This window comes from Ambystoma mexicanum, chromosome 1q, assembly GCF_040938575.1.
Source record: "Ambystoma mexicanum isolate Mex_15411 chromosome 1q, UKY_AmexF1_1, whole genome shotgun sequence".
Taxonomy (NCBI): Eukaryota; Metazoa; Chordata; class Amphibia; order Caudata; family Ambystomatidae; genus Ambystoma; species Ambystoma mexicanum.
In genome coordinates, this window is record NC_090922.1 from 1,037,531,211 (window position 1) to 1,037,556,312 (window position 25,102).

At 44.1% G+C, this 25,102-nt stretch overlaps 1 protein-coding gene across 2 annotated transcripts in view; it reads left to right on the forward strand.

The window, feature by feature from the left end:
- The window catches only part of CTBS (chitobiase), a 183,564-nt gene extending 159,835 nt beyond the window's left edge, over nucleotides 1-23,729 (forward strand). For both annotated transcript variants that reach the window (XM_069641721.1, XM_069641722.1), the window contains exon 7: nucleotides 23,241-23,729. In XM_069641721.1, coding sequence (XP_069497822.1) covers nucleotides 23,241-23,426 — 186 coding nt within the window. In that variant the 3' untranslated portion in view covers nucleotides 23,427-23,729. The remainder of the gene's footprint in view (nucleotides 1-23,240) is intronic.
- The last annotated feature ends 1,373 nt before the right edge of the window (nucleotides 23,730-25,102 follow it).

The following is a 25,102-nucleotide window of genomic DNA, read 5'->3' on the forward strand; positions in this document are numbered from 1 at the left end:
TACCTGCTGTTTGGCATTTAGCATTAGCATCCTTCTGTTGTCTGATTACATGTTCACTGCACACACAAGCTGCAGCTCTGAGCCAATGCCTTGCCACTCACTTTCCATGAACAGAAAATGGAGCCGCTAGCTCTTGAAACAATTGTTAGAACCTGGCTTTTGACCAGACAGATGGTTCTGCCACGCTCAAAAACAGCAAGTGCCTAACATTTCTGTCATGGACGGAGACGAGTCAGAAATCCCTAGTGAATGGCCTAATAAATGAACGTACCAAAACATTCTTCTTTGCAATTCAAGTTTATAAACAAACAAGGCAGCCCCCTAAAATTCATTGCCCAAGACAATGGTCTTCTAAATAGACCATCACTTGACAAATACCCCCCTGCCAGCACTGGGCAGATGCTGTGGACCCCTTAATGACTGCTTAACATTTTCTTTCTTTTAGCAGAGCTTTTACAGTGGGAGAGATGTAATCCCTGCCACTGTAACGGTTCTGCTAGAAAAAAGAAAATGTTAAGCAGTCATTAAGAGGCCCACAATCTGCCTGCCACTGGGAGGGGGGGTTTTGTCTTAACAGCATCACAAGGGATTGGGACGTGACAACGCCTGGAAGAAGCAGAACAAATGCAGGCAGAAGGAATGCAGGCAGTTCCATGTACTGAAATTCGGCTTTAAGTGCAAAACTAATTAAGTAGTCATTCGAAGCTGAATTTCACTTCTATAGCTGGCATTCACATGAATACTTACTCGAAGCAGAATTTCGGTACACTCCTACTCTCAACCAAACTCTTGAACATTCTATCCAAATATCCTGCACAAAGAAGACAAATATCTGACCCTCAGGAAACAATGCAAAGTGTGGTTATTCAATTAACTGCTTTGACACCAAGATGTCGGCCTAATTAAACCATCTTGTGGTAAGGTGATACCCATGAAACCCATCCTCTATGAATACACCTAGACCTCACACACCAAAAGCTACTATTGGAGAATGAACTCTTTTGGGTCATATTCCACATAATAAACAAATGTTTTACTAATTTCGCAACCTCCAACCACCCTAATCTAATCCTCTCCCATGATAGCACACGAATACTTTGTTCCTGGATGTCACCCTACACTCTGTTCGCATACTACCTATGCACTCACATGCTAACAAACCCTCCTCCCGTACTGTCCACCCCACTCTCCTACTGACCACCTTGCTGTCTAAAATTGGCAAACAATGTATATTACATACCCAATGCCCCCCGCCCCCACGGAAACATACAGCCTATAAGCTACCACATTAATTGAGCAACAACACAGCCCTAGAACACCCCACGCAAGCATCAGCTAAACTAGACCCAGGGGTGCTGTAATTTGTAATCTGACCTGGGACTCTCCCCTCCGAATAAAGAACGTTTCAAGTGTCCACATGAAACCAATAGACCCAGAGCGCAACCTAGGATTCGGGTACTTCTGGCCTAAACTCATCAAACCACAGGTCTTGCATCTGCCTCTCTCACTAACCATCCCCTCCCCCGCTTTCGTAAAGGCCCACACACAACAAGGTCATCATAATAGAAGCAGGTTGCTATAAAAGACCACTTTACATTACATTTCTTACTTGGGGATTCTCTAGAGGATCTTTACCCGGCTCCAGATACATGCTCGTAAAAAGCTGTGATCTGCCAAATTCAGGTGTTGCAAATCTCTCCATATTTGATTTGATCATTTTGATTTCATGAATTTATATAGCTCTCCAAGTAGAATAAACAGCATTTAGGTGCAGATTTTCCTGAACAAAAGCTACTGGCTGAGATTATTGATCATCAAAACATGTTGTACTTATCTCTTGAAGAGAGATATTTTTGGGCTTTCCTAAAATCAACCAGAGTGTTCAGTTTACAAAGAAATAGTGGTAGGGAGTTTAACAGACGGCTGTAGAATGAGAATCGTCTGTCACCTCTAGAAACGCATCGAGATGATGGAATCAGCAGCAAATGCTTATTAGGCGAATGGAGAGAGAGATTCGGTTGGTGGTGTGATATTTTACTAGCTAGATGAGAAGGAGCAGATCCATTGACATACTTAAAAACCAGGCACAAGATTTTAAAATCGGGCCTCTGCCTAACGGGTAGCCAGTGAAGGGATACCCAGGAGGCTGAGACCAAGGCTGTTTTAGGGAACTTGAAAATGAGTCTTACTGCCGCGATTGGAGCACTTTGTAGGTGCTGAGGCTGCTTTAAAGGAATGCCGGCTAGCAATCAATTTGCATAATACAACCAGGAATCAACCAGGGAGCCCACAACGACAGCATGATCTGGTGGTAAGAGAAATGGGAGAACATGCCTGAGCAAGCATTGAGTGTAGAAGATGGATTGTATTTATTTAGTATATTTCAGAGTATAAGGCTTTTTATATAACTACATTTTAAAACACAAGTTCAATAATATGTACATACAAAGAAATTAAATTACTGATACCAACCCTGTACATACATTAAAAACCAACTTCACTCCTCTATAAAAATACAGATGTCAATTAATTGTACAAATCATCCATCACAGGTTCATTCCAAACCCAAGATTTAATCATGTGGTAAATCAAATTATATCATTACCCCCATAAAAACAACTCCATAGTTCGGCTAAAGTGTCTGACCCAGCACTGAGCCATCTGATATACAAGAGAAGGTGCTGTCGTGCTAGCCTGATTCGTGCCCTGATTACTTCAAATGAACACACAATGTTACACTTAAACTGTGGATACTATGAACAATCCAGTTGCAGGGGTATTCCTTAAGGTTAAATGGTAGTTTAGCTATAGCCTGATATTTGATGATATATTTGTGACTAAGGGACAAGCTACCAAGATTAATGGTAGATTGCTCTTGTTCTAGGTCATACACCGATTATCTCACCATCAACTTAAATCTTGTCAGGCTCAAGTCAAGAATGTTACCCAGTAGGCAAGCACACTATTTCATACTAATTTACAAGGCTATGTAAACAAGTGGCGCTAAGCACGCAATACTCCTCAAGAGAGGCCTGATGTATAATGCTTAATAGCGTCAGTTTCAGAATTATACAATTTCCAATGAAGGCTTAATTTGCACAATTTTAAGGAGCTCTTGATAGTATGCAGCTTGAGTTCAAGATGTATAGATTCAACCTATACATGTTTATGGAGTTTTAGCAGTGTTCTGTTGGCCTCTAATTTCAATAGCCTCTGTCCAAAATTACTACTCCATACTTCCGATCCATATAGCATTGGGGGTGGGACGGGATGTTAGCGGGGTATATTTTCGCAATAAAGTCCATGGAGTATCCACCATGGGTGCTTGCAACATTTGTATTGGCGCCTAGTTGTTGAAGCCCTCTAGCTTCTATCTTGATCCACTGAGTGAGGCAAGTCCGTCTGTGATCAAGCAAAACCCAGAGAAATACAAAGTTCTGTACAATATCAATCCCTTTCTGGTCACTATGCCAACAGTAGGTCTTCTTACTTTTAGTTGGGTTTGGGCTAAAGAAACTTTCTTAGGGAATTAATCTTAAGCCCGTTTTAAGTGAAGTAATGGCTAAGTTTATCAAGTGAGCTTTGAAAATCCCTTGGAGTTCTGTCCGAGGTGGCCAGGTAATCTGCATACCCTAACCATTGTATCTGCTGGTTTCCGAGCCTAGGTGAAGAGGATTCCGCCATACACAGGACCTCTGCTAGATCTGACATGAAAATGTTGATTCTGATGCTTGTTAATTTGCTTAGAATCACATGCTGTGCATATGGTCCGACATCCAGTGGTAGTGGAGTATTGCATCTTGTCTTTCGGGGGACTGAAAGGGGACGTCGGCATAGGCGTGTCTGAAACACTATCCCTATCGTGACGTGTGTAGTACCCAAAATCCCTCACGCGCCGAGGTCCCTCAGATTGTTTTTTTTTCGCCCAGATAACTGGCGCCCTGTAGCGGAGCTCTTCATGAGACATTGTTTATCTTACCGAATTGTCGGGTTTAATCCCTTTTAAGTCACTTCGTCTATCAAGAACATCTTCGACGAAGACTACGGGGAACCGTCTACGGCTGTGGATTCCGGCACCTAAGATCCGGCGTTCGGACCTCCACGTGGTTGGGCCTTCTGACTGGCCTACACAGTAGGGAGAGTGGGCTCGGGGTTTGCCATACTGCTATGATGTCTTTCCTCTTTTCCACTTCTTTCCTTTTTGGTCTGGTCACCCTTCCCTTCTGCTATGGAAAGGACTCCATTTAGATTCTGCCCTCTGTGAAGGGTCAGATATCCGTGGAAAGACGAGCACACTTCGTGTATGCTTGTCTCCCCCTAGAGCACTAAAGCAGTGTTCGGCGTATAAACTCCTAAACCTAATCCCTTAAGGAGCGTCGGTTGAAGCGGTGGGCTGCGTACGGTATGTCACGCGTGGAGCCTCCCTCCCCTGCCGCGACACCAGCCGAGAGTGACGGGGGTACATCGGATGACCAAACGTCCAACGTGGATGTTGTAGACCTTGAGCCGGACGATTGTAGAGCCGCCACGCCCGTCCCGACCCTTCCAGGCTCGACTCCGGTCTTGCTACAGGGACCACACCCGGTGACAGGGGCGTACAATCGCACCGCACAAAACACACAACCCAAGCACCCTCCTCGACGACCTCATCGAAGAAGGCGCAAGCGCCATCGGATCGATCTGATCCGAAGCCTTCCCCGCATCCGCAGCAGCGCATGACTGGGCTTAAAAAACATAACAAAGGCGCTACTCCCCAAACTACACACGCCGAAGTTTCTGAACAAGAAACTTTGACGAGTTTCAAGGTTTCCAAGGCCCGTGCAGGCCCGAAAACTACAAGTAGGCCTCTAACTACGAGTGGGCCTCTACCCGGGAAGCCGTCATCGGAGGCATTGTACCCCGAAGATTCGGTAACTATCAGTAAGAGCATCAATAGGATTGCTACGGCGGTGGGCCTAGTACCGGTTTCGCCCACAGTTATGGGCCAATTCGCAGAAAGGTTTTCCACGGTTTTGGAAGACGATCCTGAGGACTCTTACGAAGAGAGCCAGGTACCCCTCTCAAGCACCCTGAGGAGATCCTCTGAACGCCTTAGGGCTCAGGACCCGGTTCCTGCTCAGCTGGGTCCATTTAGGTCATCCAAGTGGACCACGGAGCAATTTGAGGGGTATATGGATCGGCTGCAGCAGGTTTTCGGGACTTCTGATCAACCTCCGCCGAAAAAAGCTCGGGTAGATCCTAACCCTCATACACAAGTTGCCCAACACTTAGATGTTCAACACTATGTTGATTATCAAGAAGATGTCCAGAAGGACACATATAGAGACATCTATAAAGAAGAAGAGGAGACTTCTTTTCTGGACAATTATGGGGAAGATCAAGGCGCAACAGACAACTGGGAAGACACCCAGCAGGACGATCACAATTCTGATATCGTTTGCCTCGACTCTCCCCCATCCATACTGGTTCGGCAGGCTCCCCCGTTAGATGATCAAATGGCTTTCAGCAACACGTTGAAAAAAGCAGCTGAATTCTTTAAAATTGCCACGCTTGAGGCACTGCCTGAACAGTATTTCACGGAAAACATTATTAATTACAAGCCTCCGATTAGCCAGTCTTTCCCTCTCTTGAGCTCTGTAAAGAGACGGCTGGACCCTTCTTTACTCACACCCGCTCAGACGAGGGCTGTGAACCCAAGGGTCGAAAAACTCTTCCGGCCCTCCCCCACCGACCTGCTTTACATCAAAGGGCACGCAATCCCAGACTCGCTGGTGGTGACCAAAACTCGCAAAAGAGCAGGGGTTCCCCTTGCCACGGGAGAGTCACCCTCGGACAAGGAGTCCAAAAGGTTGTATGCCTTAGGCAAATGGGTCACGTCAGCGGCTGCTTATACCGTAACACAACGTTACTGGCAAGCTATGTTGACGCCCAATTGAACCTACTCCAGGAAGGCCTTCAGGAGGTTCCGGAACCAACCAGAGCCAAGCTTCTCGCCATTGTCTCGGAGAGCAAACTTGCCAATCAAAATGTTGTAAAGAATACCCTGGACTCCGCAGAGACAGCAGGCAGGTCTCTCGCACAGGGTACTCTCCTAAAGAGACACGCGTGGCTGCGCACGTCGGGTTTCAGGCCTGAGACCCAGGCATCCATCATCAACAAACCCATAGAAGAGGCCAACCTCTTCGGGAAGGCGGTAGACGATGCGTTGGAGACAGCCAAGAAGGAGCATGAGACTATTAAGTCGCTGCACCAGATTTCCCAAAAACCCTCTTCACAAAGGGGCAGCAATTCTCGGCGGTCCTTTCGAGGACAAGCCCACGCCGCTCAAAATAATTTCGGCACGGGCAACTTCAACTCAAGTCAACCAGCTGCAAGCCCCACTTACCCCCAGAGGGGTCAGAAGCGCGGAAAGAATAGAGGCAGAGGCTCCAATTCTAGAGATGCGTCAACCTCAGGTCAGAAATGACCACCAAGTTCAGGTCCCCTCCCATGTCTCCCCGGTCAGGGGGCGATTAACATCTTTCCTCAAGGCATGGGAGGGGATAACTTCAGACCAGTGGGTATTAAAGACAGTCGCCCACGGTTACTGCGTGGAATTCGCCCGACCCCCACAGTTCAGACCGCCGAAACATCGACGCCTTTCACCGGAACATCTGCAGATCCTGGTCCAAGAGGTGGAGGCGCTGCTGGGAAAGGACGCCATAGAAGCCGTCCCGATTCTTCAGGTAAACAAGGGTATTTATTCAATATACTTCCTTGTACCCAAAAGGATCTCACCATGCGTCCTGTTCTAGACCTGCGCCCAGCGAACAAGTTGATAAAGCCCCAGAAGTTTCGCATGGTAACACTTCAAGAGGCGATCCCATTGCTAAAACAAGGGGACTTCATGACCACATTGGATATGAAAGATGTATACTTTCATATTTCAATGCTGCCAGCACACAGAAAATTCCTAAGGTTCGTGATTCGGGAAAAACACTACCAGTTCAAGGTACTCCCCTTCGGCATAGCCTCGGCGCCACGGGTGCGACCAAGGTCCTGGCAGTGGCAGCGGCACACCTGCGCAGACTTTCAGTTCCAGTTTACCCTTACCTCGACGATTGGCTCATCACGGAGGGCTCGTTCGACGTTTGTTTTTTCAAACACCCAAAAGACAGTAGACCTACTGTTCAGCCTGGGATTTTCTATCAACGAAAAGAAATCCAGCTTAGTCCCCAGCCAAGTAAAACAGTTCCTGGGGGCTCTAATTCGCACGGAAGACGGTCTAGTCTTCACTTCCAGCGAGAGGGTTCAGAACATGCTCTCTCAAGTTCCTCAGTATGTAGCCAGTCGGGAGATGACGGTACGCAAAGCTATGCGTTTGCTAGGGATGATGGCGTCATGCATATACTTGGTCCCCCACGCGCGGCTGCGCAATGCGTCCCATGCAGGAGTGGCTCAACAGCCAGTGGTGTCAGGCCAGCGGACAATGGGAAGATCTGTTAGTTGTCTCGCCAGCCCTCGTTCTCTCTCTGCAGTGGTGGTCGAGGGAGAACCTCTTGAAGGGGAAAACCTTCACTATCCCAGCAGTGGAAGCCACTCTCACGACAGACGCATCTCTCACAGGGTGGGGGGCTCACCTGCTTCAACAGACAGCGCACTGGAGTGTGGTCCCCTCAGGTAGCGTCCAACCATATAAACCTGCTGGAGCTACTAGCAGTGTTCAAAGCATTGAAAGCCTTTCAGGAGCAACTGCAAGGGAAGACCGTGCTGGTCCTAACCGACAGCACAACAGCAATGTATTATCTGAACAAGCAGGGGGGCACTCACTCTCCAGGGCTATCCAAGCTGTCCCAAAACATCTGGATATGGGCTCTCAAACACAAGATGTTCCTGATATCCCAACATGTTCCAAGGGAACTCAATCTTCTGGCAGACGTACTCGGCAGAGATTTTCCTCTGCCAGAAGAATACGAATGGCGTCTGCACGAAGACATTGTATCCAACGTCTTCGCAGAATGGGGGTTTCCAGAGACCAACCTGTTTTCTACCCAGGAGAATGCCCAATGCCCAGATTACGCCTCCAGGTACCCACAGAACCGATCCAAGGGGAACGGTTTCTGGATAACTTGGTCGGGGAAAATTTTTTACGCTTTTCCCCCCCCCCCGACTCCCTTTCTGAACAAGATAGTGCACAAGATGCACCAGGAAGCAGTCACCATGATTCTGGTGGCTCCCATGTGGGCCCGCCAACCCTGGTTCGCGCACCTATTGGAAATGTCCCTCTCCCCACCAGTCAAGCTGCCCTGCCGGTACAACATGTTGTCTCAGGACAGGGGGGAGACTCTGCACCCATGCCCACAAACTCTGAACTTAGCAGCCTGGCTCCTGAAGTCATAGAGTTTGGACATCTGCAACTCCCTCAAAGATGCATGGACATACTGAGGGAGGCAAGAAAGCCTAACGCACGTTATTGCTATGCCAGCAAATGGAAACGTTTTGTCATTTGGTGCAGTTCCAAAGGCGTCAATCCCACCGATTGCTCGCCTTCACACATTGTGTTATATCTAACCCATCTGTTGGACTCTGGGTTAGTCTTCAATTCCTTAAAGGTTCACCTAGCGGCGTTGTCAGCCTACACCACGTCACACCAGAAGGTGTTGTGGTGGAAAATACCTGTGATTAAAGCCTTTAATGTATCCCCCCATCACTCACCCAGCCCCTGGGTGGGATCTAAATGTGGTTTTAACTAGGCTCATGGGACCCCCTTTTGAGCCTATGCATAAAGCTAGTCTGAAAGACCTGATTTACAAGACAGCCTTTCTAGTAGCTATCACTTCTATCAGAAGAGTTAGCGAACTACAGGCCCTCTCGGTCTTGGACCCCTTTGTTACAGTCCACAAAGATAAAGTAGTTCTGCGCACTCATCCCAGATTTGCGCCAAAATTTATTTCGAAGTTCCATGTGAACCAGTCAATCGAACTACCCACGTTCTTCCAGAGACCTACTAACATGGCCGAAAGAAGCCTTCACACACTAGATGTGCGCAGGGCAGTCATGTTCTACATGGATAGAACTAAACCACTGAGGAAAACTAAACAATTCTTTGTTTCAGTGGCAGCTGGTAGGGAAGGGGACCCTGTCTCTAAATCAGCAATATTAAGGTGGGTTGTCAAATGCATCACACTATGTTACACTCTTGCAAAGAGAGAACTACCCTTCAAGCCTAGAGCACATTCTACTCGAGGCACTGGGGCATCCATAACATTCATTGCAAATGTTCCCCTAGAGTCCATTTGCAAAGCGGCAACCTGGAGTTCTGTACACACCTTTACAAAACACTATTGCCTAGACACTCATTTTAGGTCTGATTTTCAGGTGGGACAAGCAGTACTAAGACATCTTTTTTCTACTGTTCCTTCTCACAACCCACCTCCAACTCCGGTTACTGCTTGCTAGTCTATGCACAGCATGTGATTCTAAGCAGATTAACAAGCATCAGAGGACATGCATTACTTACCGTAAAAGCATTTCTGATGGTTGTATCTGCTTAGATTCACATGCGCCTTCCCTGCCTCCCTGCTCGGGGTGGAAGGAACATAGACTTCTTACTACTTTCTCTCTTCATGTACTCACTCACTATAGCCTTGGGCTCCCTCGTGGCAGGAAAAAAAATACAATCGGAGGGACCTCGGCGCGTGAGGGATTTTGGGTACTACACACGTCACGATAGGGATAGTGTTTCAGACACGCCTATGCCAACATCCCCTTTCGGTCCACTGAAAGACAAGATCCAATACTCTGCGGTTACCACTGGATGTCGGAACATATGCACAGGATGTGAATCTAAGCAGATACAATCATCAGAAATGCTTTTACGGTAAGTAATGCATGTCATACGATGGGAGCCAGTAAACACCCATGCTTTAGGCCTCATGGGAGATGTGATCTCACCAGTACCAGTCAATCTGACACTCACACTGGTCTCTGATTATAGGGCAATCCGCATTCTTAATAATTCCAAGGGGATCCCACATAGGTAATTTATGCCACAAAAAGCCCTGCTGTATGGTATTGAATGCTGCACTGTAATCAATAAAGGCCATGTAAGTAGTTTGCTGGTGAATTCTCCATCCTGCTTCAAATATTGAGACCAGGCCAGGATATTAATCTACATCCTGTCTGATAAAGAGGGATGATTTTGTTCTCAGATGGCTATTGTTCCAGTTCTGACAGAAGGACCCTACCAAAGGTCTTAGCAGTGACATCAGGCATAGCCAGAATCCTATAATTAGCTGTATCATTCCTAGGACCCTTTTTGTAAACTGGAACAATTATGCTTTTGCACCACGAGGGGGCTAAGGTTCTTATGGCTTTAAACACAATAGAGAGTGTGTTGTCCACCAGATAGGATGCATCTTCATTAAGTTGTTACATACCCCATCAGGACCTGAGGCACAGTTTTTTAGAGACATCCAGCTTGCTCATGGGCTTGTAATTTATACTCCCACTTAGCATGAATTAGATCAATAGGCTATTCCTGTAAATTAGAGCAACCGATTGTTGCAACAATATAAGGGTACCATGCATCGTGAGTGGGACCCTCCATCACCATTTGCGAGACGGAGGCAGGTCTGATTAACTTCAAGAATTGTTACATATTAGATCTAATAACCATAATTAGATTTTGCCACTGCTATTTTCAACTCTTTACAGTATATTTTTAACCAGCTGGAATATTCCCTTTTTCTTAATCTAATCTTTTGGTTTAGGGTTTATGCATTGCATGTACTGTTAGTAGGTGTCTGATATCTTTCCTCAAATACATTTTTTTCATTTGAATATTATAATAAAACTGATGCCTGTGGTTAGACTTATGAGCCTGAGCATTATGTACCACACGGCCCACAAACCTTTCTCCAATATTTCTGTCATTCGCTTCTGTGTTCTTTAGTTTGCTAGCCGCCATTATTTCCCACACCAGCCCTGCTAGGTGGAGGGGGTTGTTATTAAGGTTGCTAATCTAGGAAAATCCATTTCCCATATCAGTAAACGCCCTCAAGCTAGAAAAATCAGAGGTCCAGATTAGTTATCATAGAATTGCCCTTATGTAAATTCCCAGCAGACAGGGTGATATGATTCTTGCCAGTATTTAATGCTATATGGCCAGTGTTCTCGCACAAAATATTTAGCATTGGTAACCCTATAGTGATAGCCAGTAGAAAATGATCCCTCCCCTCACATGGGGTTATATTCAAGTCAATTAACATTGTAAACAATGTTTCATGTACAAAAACCTAATCTATCTTTGACGCACTAAGGGGCGAAATCCTAGTATAGTTACCCGGCAGATCACTCAGGCAACAGCCGTTAAGGATACACATCATGTGAAATGCAAACAAATTGGCCAAGCTGTTCCTCTGTCATCACAAGCAGTTTGCAATAATATTACATCCATCACTCCTTGATGAGAATGCAATTTAGGGGGATCTTTGCATTAGAATCACAGTGCCATGAGTATTACAGTGCTTGTTTATGCTACATCCCACCAAGTAAATCAAGTGTTTATTAATTTGCTTCCCAGGAAGGTCATACACATGATTAACAGAGCATATCTATGGCCATCCTGGAGTTGCCAATTTAAGTTGTAAAAGAGCCGTCTTTTCAAATAGGTGTGTGAAGCCCCATGTATTACAAGATGTTATGCTTATGAGCTGGTCAGGAACATGTCGATGGGTTAGTAGGTAAGAAGGAGGACAGCCGTTACCAATTAATTTCCTCTAATTTCCTATTGGCCCGTCCATCATCCACCAAATCAACTGTTCTGTTACCCTTGGTGCTGGTTGTTATCAGAAAATTATTAGCAGGCGACATAGTGGATGAGACACTTGACATATCTCTTGAATCCTGGAGTGTAATGTTTATACTCCCACCTCCCACTAAATACTACTGTCCTGCACATTGGCTAAATATCCACCATGCTGGGGGATTTGAGGCCTCTCTCTGTAAACCCTCGGATGTCGAATTGGAGCTATACACATATCTCATCTTACTAAAATTCACCTCACATGCCCTAATGCAGTCAATAATTGCCTCTGAGTAAATATAGAAGCATGCGATGTGTTGTCCAAAATGTCGACATAATCCATGTCAGTAGGTCTGATCAGTGTTGTGCTATTGCTCCAACCTGTTGTTCACACCCTAAATTTGACTGCCAAATACAACCTAAATTCTTTACCATGGAAGAGAAAGGCATACAGAGACCACATAGGCAGGGGGAATAACCTGTCTGGAATCCCCAACCAAGTGTTTAGGGCCACACATTATAAGGTCTGTCTTTGTTGGATTTAATCTGCACTTATCTGTCATCATCCACAGGCCGACTTTGACACTGTACTATACTTTGCAGTAACTCTGCAGATGTATTAAACCTCATATAAACCTGAGTGTCAGCCTCCTATGAATATCAAACATTGTGTTTATTGGAAATCGCCATAAGTGGTTGCATATACATTTTGAACTACAATGGAGAAAGCAAAGAGCCTTGAACTCCACAGAGAACTGGAATGGAATTTGAGATGTGGCTCCCAATTTTAACACATTGAAATCGATCAATCAAAAAACACCAAAATCACTTCAATGCATGTTCAGAGACTCAGCAACCTCTGCCAGTCTACAAAGCATTAGATCTGACTCTACTGTGTTGAATGCTGCAGATAATTCTAACATAATCAACAGTGTCATGTTACCGTCATCGGAATTGTTTAGGATATCATCCCAAACCGTAATTAAGGTAGTCTCTGTTCCATTAAAAGGACGGAAGCCAGACTGAAAGGTGTGCAATACTTTGAATTTATCCACATGAGCCTGAAACTGAAGAGTAGCTCCTTTTTCCAGAATGTTTGCTGGTCAGAGCAGACCTGCCACCAGCGCTAATTCAATAAAGATTTAGGATCTGCGGATGTTCTTTTTGGCAGATGACTAACCAAGGACAATGTCAGCTCTAATGGTATCAGTCATGTTCTAAGGTCATGCCATAGTAGACCGTTATCTTATTGTTTTCATTGAGCTGCTTATATCTGTTCCTATGTGATCTCAAATATGTCAAGCCTTGTGGATCCATATTCAATTAGGCATGACTTTTATTAACAACCAAAATGGGGGGGGTTGAGGGTGGTGGTGGGGCTTGTTGGAGGAAATCCTATCTAGCCCTACTGCTAAGCAGAGTTTCCCTGCCTCAACAAATCTAGCTACGAAGCTGTCTGTGTCAGAATGTCCAAAGTAAAGTTTGCCGTTCTGTATCCAAATCCAATCTATCACTCACAAGCTAAATCTATGTATAACGTGAACAGGGAAAATGTCACCTGGCTACCAACCTGCAGCGCAGCTTTGCAGTTCAAAACCAAAGTTCCAAAAGGGTGTCGAAAAAAGTTCCACAACACTCAAAGCGTTTCCATTTCCCCAGAGTCTTTCCAGCTTTATCCAACTTCGTATCTGTGTCTTTAATAGATGGAAAGGGTCTTTATCTTTCCTTGATAGATCCGACTCACAGGTCCTGCAGTAAGGAACAATGGCCTGGTCACCTTGGCCAAGCCGGTTTGAAGGTCACACACCACTAACCCTGGGGTCGGTGATCCCTCACCTTGGCACCCTTTCCTGCCAAGTACGCTACTCCACATAATTGGTTTCACAGGTCTGTCTCTCAGTGTTTGCTTCCACCCAGAGCTCTGGTTTATACTCCTGCCAAGGTCTTTGAGTGTCCCTTATACACACAGATTCTGTATTCTTCCCCAGCCTGGGTCCCAGACCCCATTCACATGATGGTTCATCATGTTCTTTGTTTAATCTTTCTTCCACAGCCTTGGTTTACTCTCCTACCAAGGTCTGTGCGGGCACTGATTTTTGCCCAGTTTGTGTTCCTCTTTATTTCTAGTAGTGGTATGCTTTCCTTATGTGAGTCAGAGACCCAATTCACTTGCTTATATTCCACTTTCTCTTTGTCTGTTCTCTCCTTGATAGTAAAAGATATAGGGCGCCTGGCGGAGTCCTGATTTGCCCAGGTGGGTATATGTACACAAAAAGAAATAATCAGGATGAAGAAGATCCTATAGATAAGCCAGTTGTTGCCGTGCATGTATATTTATTTTACATTAACACAGTCCTTTTTTGGTTGATTAAACAATTTATTTTACAGATCTTTCGATAAGCACGAAAGTTTTTAGCATCAAACGGACAAAAGTTATTGTGAACGGTGGTAACACGGGTTAAGTGTCAACCTCTGATGTATTGAGGTTGTAGCTCCACACTGAAATACATTCCCTGTATAAAATGTGATAGAGAAAAGAACTATCAAGCAGGGAAAGTATACCTCAGGCTTAAAGATGGCCCCAAGGTTAGTTCACATAAGGTGTACACAACAGATATTGACATAACATACACAAAGGGGAAGATACAGTTGTGTCACAGGGATCGACACAGGTGTGGACACAGTTGTGTTTCGGCCAAAAACGTGGCTTGATTGAAGCCGGTCTGTATGCTGGCCTTCATCAGGAAAGGCACCATTGGTGGTGCTGTCCGTTGATTCTGTGGGTATAAGAGAGGCAGTGTGGATCTTCAAAGAAAGGGGTGATTTAATTGATTTAGGATAGTATTAGATACAATGTTACATTTTATGGTGCAACTAAGAAGCGGCTTACCTGCTGCACCAGTGGCAGTGGCAAGCTGGGTACTATCCTCACGTAGTTTAAGGATAGTATGTGCGTGATAGCACTTAGGAATCTGCCTGTAAATGTTTCAGGTCGACATCTCTCGGGTTCATACTGACTGTGAAAGACCAAAGCGGGTCCCGGACCTGAGAGAAAAATAATACAGGATCAGAACGCATGATCCTGGATCAGAATTAAGAGGATCGTAAAAGAATCCTACTTGGGGTAGATTAACCTCGAAAAGCATGGGGGTGAGCGAGTGCGTGGCTATGGGGTGTGGACGTCTGGCCGGTGGTTCAGGTGGTCTGAAAGACTAAAGTTGAAGTAGTGAAACCGATTTGGGAAAAAAAAATTGATTTGGGGAAAAAATACTGGGGGTGTAGAGGACTTAGAGTGCCTAAAGATGCGTGCATGAAGTGGCGCTGAGAGGTAGTGGGGAACACTATATTCTATGCAGTTAGATCTAGTTGGGAAAATGCCATTTCCTAGCAAGCTTACCGTAGTGTGTCCGGCGTTCCTCCGTATACGGGGTCCTCAGCTCGAAATGAAACTGTGAGGAGAATGCTGGCTGCTAAGTAGATATGCATAGTGCAGGCTAGGTGGCAGCCAATCAAAAAAGCGCATTGGAAGTGCCCAATCGGTACAGGGAAAAGTTTGAACCAATCGCGTGTTGTCAAGAAGGTGAAGCATACTAGAACTACTCAAACAGTGGAGCATCATGGGAAGTGTGGTCCTTAGAGCGGTGCTAACAGGCTAAAGCAATGCTGAATGGGATGTACTGAATGCAAAATGTAGAAAGGGTGTGTTGGAAAAAGGCAAAACGGTTGGCTCTGAGTCTGGTGACATTTCATAATGGTTCCATGGAGACACCTAATGTTTATTTAATTGTTACCAGTGGGAGGTGCGTTGAGAATATACATTTTGCAGGCTAGGAGGCAGCCAATCAAAACGAATTGTGAATGCCCAATGGGTATAGGAAGGAGTGTGAACCAATCGCATCCTGAAAATGGAGCATGATTGAACTACTCAAATGGTGGAGCATCATGGGAGGTGTGGTCCCAGAGGCGGTGTTTGTAGGCTAAAGCAATGTTGAATGGGAATAAGTAGTAATTGCCAGATATCCAAACAATAGGTGAACAAACCACAGTCCATTTGAATACATGTGTACACTTGGTGTTACATAGATTATAATAGCCAGAAATTAAAACAATTTTAGACAGTAACACAGTTGTTCAAAAATGCAAGCTGAGATATCTATATAGCTAGCCCCTGGTGTCCCAAACTGGTAAAGGAGGGTGAGGGGGTTAGAAATGTTTCCATTCAATGGTTATATTTAAACCGTGACGTACGGTGTCCAATTTGTGAACCCATTTCTGTTCCAATTACTACTGGCAATTACTACTTATTCCCGTTCAACATTGCTTTAGCCTACAAACACCGCCTCTGGGACCACACCTCCCATGATGCTCCACCATTTGAGTAGTTCAATCATGCTCCATTTTCAGGATGCGATTGGTTCACACTCCTTCCTATACCCATTGGGCATTCACAATTCGTTTTGATTGGCTGCCTCCTAGCCTGCAAAATGTATATTCTCAACGCACCTCCCACTGGTAACAATTAAATAAACATTAGGTGTCTCCATGGAACCATTATGAAATGTCACCAGACTCACAGCCAACCGTTTTGCCTTTTTCCAACACACCCTTTCTACATTTTGCATTCAGTACATCCCATTCAGCATTGCTTTAGCCTGTTAGCACCGCTCTAAGGACCACACTTCCCATGATGCTCCACTGTTTGAGTAGTTCTAGTATGCTTCACCTTCTTGACAACACGCGATTGGTTCAAACTTTTCCCTGTACCGATTGGGCACTTCCAATGCGCTTTTTTGATTGGCTGCCGCCTAGCCTGCACTATGCATATCTACTTAGCAGCCAGCATTCTCCTCACAGTTTCATTTCGAGCTGAGGACCCCGTATACGGAGGAACGCCGGACACACTACGGTAAGCTTGCTAGGAAATGGCATTTTCCCAACTAGATCTAACTGCATGGAATATAGTGTTCCCCACTACCTCTCAGCGCCACTTCATGCACGCATCTTTAGGCACTCTAAGTCCTCTACACCCCCAGTATTTTTTCCCCAAATCAATTGTTTTTTCCCAAATCGGTTTCACTACTTCAACTTTAGTCTTTCAGACCACCTGAACCACCGGCCAGACGTCCACACCCCATAGCCACGCACTCGCTCACCCCCATGCTTTTCGAGGGTAATCTACCCCAAGTAGGATTCTTTTACGATCCTCTTAATTATGATCCAGGATCATGCGTTCTGATCCTGTATTATTTTTCTCTCAGGTCCGGGAACCGCTTTGGTCTTTTACAGTCAGTATGAACCCGAGAGATGTCGACCTGAAACATTTACAGGCAGATTCCTAAGTGCTATCACGCACATACTATCCTTTAACCACGTGAGGATAGTACCCAGCTTGCCACTGCCACTGGTGCAGCAGGTAAGCCGCTTCTTAGTTGCACCATAAAATGTAACATTGTATCTAATACTATCCTAAATCAATTAAATCACCCCTTTCTTTGAAGATCCTCACTGCCTCTCTTATACCCACAGAATCAACGGACAGCACCACCAATGGTGCCTTTCCTGATGAAGGCCAGCACACAGACCGGCTTCAATCAAGCCACGTTTTTGGCCGAAACACAACTGTGTCCACACCTGTGTCGATCCCTGTGACACAACTGTATCTTCCCCTTTGTGTATGTTATGTCAATATCTGTTGTGTACACCTTATGTGAACTAACCCTGGGGCCATCTTTAAGCCTCAGGTATACTTTCCCTGCTTGATAGTTCTTTTCTCTATCACATTTTATACAGGGAATGTATTTCAGTGTGGAGCTACAACCTCAATACATCAGAGGTTGACACTTAACCCGTGTTACCACCGTTCACAATAACTTTTGTCCGTTTGATGCTAAAAACTTTCGTGCTTATCGAAAGATCTGTAAAATAAATTGTTTAATCAACCAAAAAAGGACTGTGTTAATGTAAAATAAATATACATGCACGGCAACAACTGGCTTATCTATAGGATCTTCTTCATCCTGATTATTTCTTTTTGTGTTCTCTCCTTGATCCACAGCCTTGGTTTACTCTCCTTCCAAGGGCTGTGCGTGCCACTTATGTGTATACAGTTTGTGTTCCCCTTATTTACTGGTAGGGGTATGCCTTTGTTGTATGAGTCTCAGACCCCCCCCCTTCACTAAGTTACTCTCCCTTAGTAGCTATTGCGTTCTTGTTCGATTTGGGCCCCTCTGACTCTGAGTCTCCGTTGCCCTGTGACCAGCCACCCATGTACCGGTATGGTCTGGGTCGTCACTTTCCGGCTGTTCGCGGGTCTACCAGGAGCTTTGGTGGCTTTCGTTGTCTCACTGACTTCCCTCGGTCTTCCACCTCCCTGGCCACATGGGAAGGGGCTCACCCAAGGGAAAAAGCCATGAAATCCAAAGATTCGTCACACTGTCCAATGATGTCATCATCTGATACACTTACCTTTTTATGAGATAGCATCCAATACATGTGTCCAAAGCTAACATGCTCCAAGTGACAAAACAAGTTTTGTACAATTTACAATTGCTATTTCCATTGAAGGTATCGTACTACTTGCATTCACAAGACTCTATCTCAATTTTACATAGCCAGAGATAATGATAGCTGTGTGTTTCAGGAGCTACAAGTTACACCTCCAAAAGCCCTTCATCGAGATTATACAATAATCATTAATGGAAGAATGGTTGTTAAAAGTCATAAAAGTCGGTTCAGCTGCACTGTTTCCTTTCGGTCTACCATTTATAATCCTCATTTGTTGGCGTGTAAGAGTTCTTTGAGGTTTTATCTTGTTTTGCGAGTAGAGGACTCTCTTTGACTGCAAAACTCATCTTCTTTGGTACACTCCTCTTCATTGGCTCTCAGAGGCTGCCCTAAGCGTTGGGTTTCAAGCACGCCCATTTCACTACTTTCCATACTAGGGGGGGCACTGGAGCATTAACTGAGGGCAGCGATAGTAGCACAAACATGGGAATATATCAACACATTGGCTGGTAAACCAGTGATCTGTGTGCAAGTGTTTGAGAGCCACTGGATAGGAATAGCAAAATTGGAATACAAATTGGCAAAGACTAGAAGGCTCATTGTGGAAAAAAGTCTTTGGACTTCCAATGAGCCCATGTATGCCCGGTTTGAGATTTGAGCTGGGCTTACGATCATTAAGTGTATCAGCAGAATGTAGATTGGCTTCCCTTTATCGGTTAATCATAACAGCGCATGAAGGTATGCTGTATGCAGATATCGGCGCAGAGCTAAATAAATCGAAATCTAATATGCTGTCTAACTTGGAACAAAAACTTAGGAAGTCACTCATTAAAGCAGATACCGATGTAGAGACTCGAATATGCAACCCATTAAAGGCAAAAAAAATCAGTGGAGGTGATGGACTGGATCACAACGATTGACCATATGTGGTCCATGACACCTGTAAATTAAGAAAAGAAAGTGAGGACTCTACCAAAATACCTTATTAAGTTCCCAGATTGGAAGATCAGGAATGCATTTCTTCGAACTCGTCTAAATGTGTTGCATACGGGAGAGGTTTTAGCCAAAAGAGGGCAAGGAAATTGACCACCATAGTGTGTAACATATGCAAAAGCCCAGAAAATCAATCACTTAACCACATCTTGATGGCCTGTGAGGGCACTTGGTCTGCCAGAGCTTCCCACTTTGAGATTTATAATCAGTGAAGAGATGATTTTATCGGAAATACTCTGGGATAGATTGATATCCGAACAAGAAAAAAGTTCCCAATTAGGGAATTTACGTCCCGTGCACACTATCCATTGTCTGGATAACCAGGCTAATAATTTAAGGTGTAGTTTTAAACATGCTTATGTTATTCAATTGACATTTACAATGGGACATTTAGTCAAACATCATCATCACGAATGAATAAAAAAGATTCTTGTGATCAATAATTGTATATTGTCATTTTTGAATTTATGTTTGACTAAATATCCCATTGTAAATGTCAATTGAATAACATATAAGCATGTTTAAAACTACACCTTAAATTATTAGCTGGGTTATCCAGACAACGGATAGTGTGCAGGGGACGTAAGTTCCCTAATTGGGAACCTTTTTTCTTGTTCATATTTGCAGTACAGCCTAGATGTCAAGGCTGTCTTTCTCTCCTCTGCACCTCAAATCACACTCAGACTTCTTTTCAAATATACTAATTTACACTCATGTATAAAACATATAATTAAATAGGGAGTGCTTAGTGTTCATACCATTTCTATGTAGATTGATATCTGGGCAAGATACAATTTTGACAATTGCTGTGGTACAGGTGTTGTAAAGATGTAACATCATATCCCGAAACCGTTGCAAATTTGTCAACTGAAAACAGGGGTAAGAATAGGATGAAGGTTAGTTTTGTCAACTGAGATGGCACATTAGTGGTAAATTTGCTACTGGTGTATGATTTCCCTCCTCTGTCATTGCCGAAAGGGTAATCTGAAGCGAATGTCTGAGTACAGCCCACTGGGACCTTTGTCGCTACTAGAATTAATGTTTCACTGGTCCGGATGCTGGGTTTCCGCTCTCTACTGTCATTTAAAATTGCATATGCTCAGAGTGGGACCCTATATCCGTCTTTTTATCTACTGGTTCTTTCGCCTTTTCTCTTTTGCTTTGTTTGTTAGGTCTTCTTCTACTTCATTATGTTTGGTATCGTGAGCGTTGTTTATCAAATTTAGATTAAACTGTTTCTTGTTTTCTTTCTCTTTTAGTATATTTTATGTTTTGTTTGTAAAAGGTTTTGGGAACCGGATTAAAAAAAAAAATAGCAAAAGGTTACTCTGCTTACTAGCACCAGAGTGCGATTTATAGAATCACTGTCTCAGCTCTCCTTACTCTCAACTCTCACCCACCCAAAATTGAGCAGGGTAGACTGCAGTAATGGAGTGAAAAGGTAGGTACATTTAAAAGAAAAATTGTAACCACAGGGCAGTTCAAGCTAGGCTTGACCAAGATCTCTGCTTAGCAGAGCATGTCTCCATATAATCAGAACATAACACGTACAATGTAAACACAACTTTCAAAATCAGGCAGCACTGGGCCAATCCATAATACTGTATTTGTGATTTTAATTGGCATTTGTATAGCTTGCATCTGCAGAAGGTACAATACCATAGTGCTGATGGCCTGTATGGAGGTTTAATTATGCATACAATGGAAGCCATATTTTGTTGTGAAATAATTGATCTTCAGAATATTACACATCGTTTCAGATATTTTTTACTGGTTTGCTGTACTTGAGTAAGCCTACAATGAATTGCATGCTAAGCCTTGCGATGTAAAGGACAATACTACAAAATTGATCTGGTCACTCTTAAAACGCTGTGGACCTCTTTATGAGTTTGGCAGTAAATCTGCGGATTTACCACCACGCCCATTTACCGTTGCTGCCACTCAGTCCTTCACAGTACTGCTGCACTAGGGTGATGCAAATCTCAGTTTTTGGGGTCCATAGGTCTCCATGGGGATTTTTGGTGGATTTGCTGCAAATTCCCTGATTTCTGATGGGAAAGTTGAGGGTTCACTGCTAGCTTTTTGTGGAAGGTGAATCCTCAACTTTACCTCCAAATCCGAAATTCAGCAGTGCATTAAAATTGGCGATAATAGAATAACAGCCACTTTTTTACTGCAGTGCCAAAATCCTAATGAGGCCCAAGGAACTTGTGGTACTGCATTCTTCCCCCAACACAACCAACTTATAATGCTCACAGTTCACGATTAAAGAAAGGTATATTTTTGTCAGATCTAATTTTGGTAAACAATATGTGGCAGAATGTGTTCATTGTAAGGTTTGCATTATTGTAATTATTGGACTTTATTTCGTATTGTTTCCTAGGCAAAGCTCTTGGAAAGTAATAGAAAGCAATGCATTGCAAAAATGCCAGCCTGAAAAGAAATGCATTCATGTACTACATCAAATTCCCAAAAAGTCTTTAGATGACAAACTAGGCAATTCCAATAAGATTTTATTTTTTATAGATTTATTTTTAAACTAAGTAATGAGTGTTCTAAATTCATGAAGTTCATTAGCATGTAAGTTTGAACTACACAACATCTTTTTTCCTCGTAACAAGCGAGGTGGGGCATTCTGCTTAAAGGCGTTTCAGATTTTTTATCAGAAAGGGTTTTTTATATATTAACTTTATTCTTATTCAATTTGTTTCATGTACCACAATTCCAAGGTTGTGATCTCCGATAGTATTTTGTTAGTTTATAAATACAAGCAATTTCTTCTGATTTTGACTTGGCACGTGGGATGATGCTGCCGGTAACAGCAGCAGCCCGACGTAAGGGCCCAAGCAAATCGAGGGTGCCTTAAGAGGGCAGCGGGGTGTCCGGTCAATTGGTCGACAACAAACTGGTCGACTGCAATTTGGTCGACACCATTTGGTCGAATGCCAAATGGTCGATTTTTTTTTTTTATATATATATATATATATATATATATATATATATATATGTGTTTTGTGGGTTTTCGTGTGGGAAAAAAAAAAAAGAAAAAAAAGGAGGTTGGGGGGGGGGCGGGACCCCCCCCAAAAAAACCAAAAAAGGGGTAAAAAAAAAAAAAAATTTGACCAATTGGCATTCGACCAAATGGTGTCGACCAATTGCCCCGTCGACCAAATGTTTTCGACCTTTTGACTGGTAACCGGGCAGCGGCACACGTTACCATCATGGGCAACCCGCTTTCCAGGTTAATCTCACCATTGGCTCTCATGATAGGTTGGCGAGGGTACTAGTGGAGTCATTTTAAGTGCTTTTCTTTGGTGCAAATCTGCAACAACGCACTGTTGTCACTTAAAGGGGGTTGTGTACGGAGCCCTTTTCACTTTCCATAATAGCCCAATGGACATTGAGGACTGAGACGGCATGGCAGAGGTGCAGGGAAGTGCCGGAATGGTTAAAGAAGAGGAGGTGAAGGAAGAATTGATGCTTTACTAGTTAACGCAGCCCATGTTCATGATTGTCTGAGTAAAACGTCAAGCCTGCTGATGTATGTTAAAATTCTGTAAATCAAACATCATATTCTCGGCTAAAGTAAAATTAAGAAACATGTGTCCTTTTAGAACTTGGATGGAGGGAAAGAAACATTGGAGTAAATACATTTTTGTCTTATCCTGAGAACAGTTTGTACTTTTCTTTCCAGGAAAACGTATTAGGTTAGTCTTTCTGTAGGTATTCTGCATAATTTCTCAAGTCACTAGAATTGTTTTAAAATTCCTATGAATGTCTAATCCAAGATAACTGTATTTGGCTGCTGTCCGTCTAGTTTCAGTGGAAAACAGTTACAGGTTGATGAGAACTAAATGCATTCAGGCAGGTTGTTTCTTTGAAATACTGACCTTAAAAGGTTTTAAGTGGTTAATGTATATAAAAATGTATGTGCTCATGGTTGTTCTTGTCTGTTTAGGACACTGCAGGGAATGTTCATCAAGTGTGGTATGATGACCCTCAGAGTATTTCCCTGAAGGCGGCATTTGTGAAAAAGCATGGGCTCAGGGGCATTGGCATGTGGAATGGAAATCTCCTGGACTACTCTGATAAACCAGAAGCAAAACAACAAACTGCCGAAATGTGGAAATCTCTGGAGCCCTAGAGAGAACACTGGTTAATCTATCGTCTATCTGGAATTAATACAAACATACTCTGCCTTCCTCTGAGCCTGCAGAACAACATTGTAAAGAACCCACTAATGACCAGTGTTATTGCTTTATTTTCTGCGACTTGAAATCCAAGTCAAGGAATTGAATGCCATATTGATTGTACAGTTTGGTATTGTCATGGATTGGAGACTGGGTATATACTTTTATCCAGTCCCAAATGTAATTTATTACATGCTTATATCATCAACAAGGAAAGATCATGCACAATAAAGAAAGCACACAGATATAAAATCTTACATTTTTATTCCAGAATTTTGATTTTCAAAGTACTGTTAGCCTGTGTCTCATTACGTGCAGAGGTTTGTCTGGTACTGTACTGGATCTATATGACATTTGACTGAGTTCACCTGCAGTACTGGTGGAGCCCCAACTCAGCCTGCCACCTGCCCTGGACCAGCCTTGCATGAGGGGGACTTGATCAGCTTTGTCCTCCACGTGGTTGATGAATGACATTTCACCTTTTTCTAACCCAATGCGGTATGAGGTGAGGTCTGTGGACCGCAACTCTGGTAACAACTGACTTTCTTCTAGCAAAGTTCCATGAAACCCAGGACGTCTCCATACCTCCTTGGGGGAACAAGGTTCAAACTCATGCATATAGGATGTTAAGTCGAGAAAGTCATGATGAGGGCTCATTCTACATTTTTCCCCAGTTCAGTGTTTAATTAGGTGGGCTACATTGGCTCAAAGATCCCTATCTGTCATCCAGAGTACACACATTACAAGAAGGCTTACACCCCTTCTTGTAGGTAACTTCAGAAAGTGTGTAAGGGGCGTATTATCTAGATCATTTTCTTGGTCTGAGTTCGAGCACCAGGAGTCCCGCAAATACAATTGTGTTACTGCTCCTGGCCTTGGGCTCTGGTTCAGCCACATTCTTGGGGTAGATTTTCCTACCCTGCGCAGAGTTCTAAGAGTTTGGGATGAATCCCAGCCTCTACTGGGTATCCATGGTTGGTCTGAGTTGGACCTCCGGGAATGACACCTTGGCAGGTAGGTTGTTTCCATGGTATTGGGATTCTTCCACCCACTACAACTGCTTGTTCCATCCCAGCGCAGAGTTCTGAGTCCCTGGAGGTGTCACATCCTTCTCCAGGTAGCCAAGCTCCCACTGGTCCAGGAATGAGCTTAGGAGGGTGTAGGGGAGGATTGGTCCAAAAGACCCCCCTTGCCTACACCCCCTCCCCCGGTGAGGGCCATGGCTCATCAGGCGTCCCCTCCTTACCACCAGGGCCCAGGTGGTGGATGGCTCACCTGCTGAAGACATTGCCCAAACATATTGAATTTAGCTAGGCCTCAGCAACCATTTTGTCTAATAAAGATGGTGTGAGCTCGGCGCACTGCAGCGCGGCCCCCACCTTTGGAGAGTTTCAATTATCCCTGTGGCCACAGCTCCCTGGCAGATCCGCTGTGATCCAGTTCCCACGAACAAGACGGACATGAGCTAGTGTAAGATACCAACACTGTAACATTTCACCTTCCGCAGTGTATCGCTGCTCCCAACATGACCCGGCCAGCAGAGCCTGGGTGGAAAAAGAACTATAAAATGGCCCTCGGATAAAAGCAAAAGTTCCCAAATACTAATGCCAAAACTACCTGCGATGGGCGC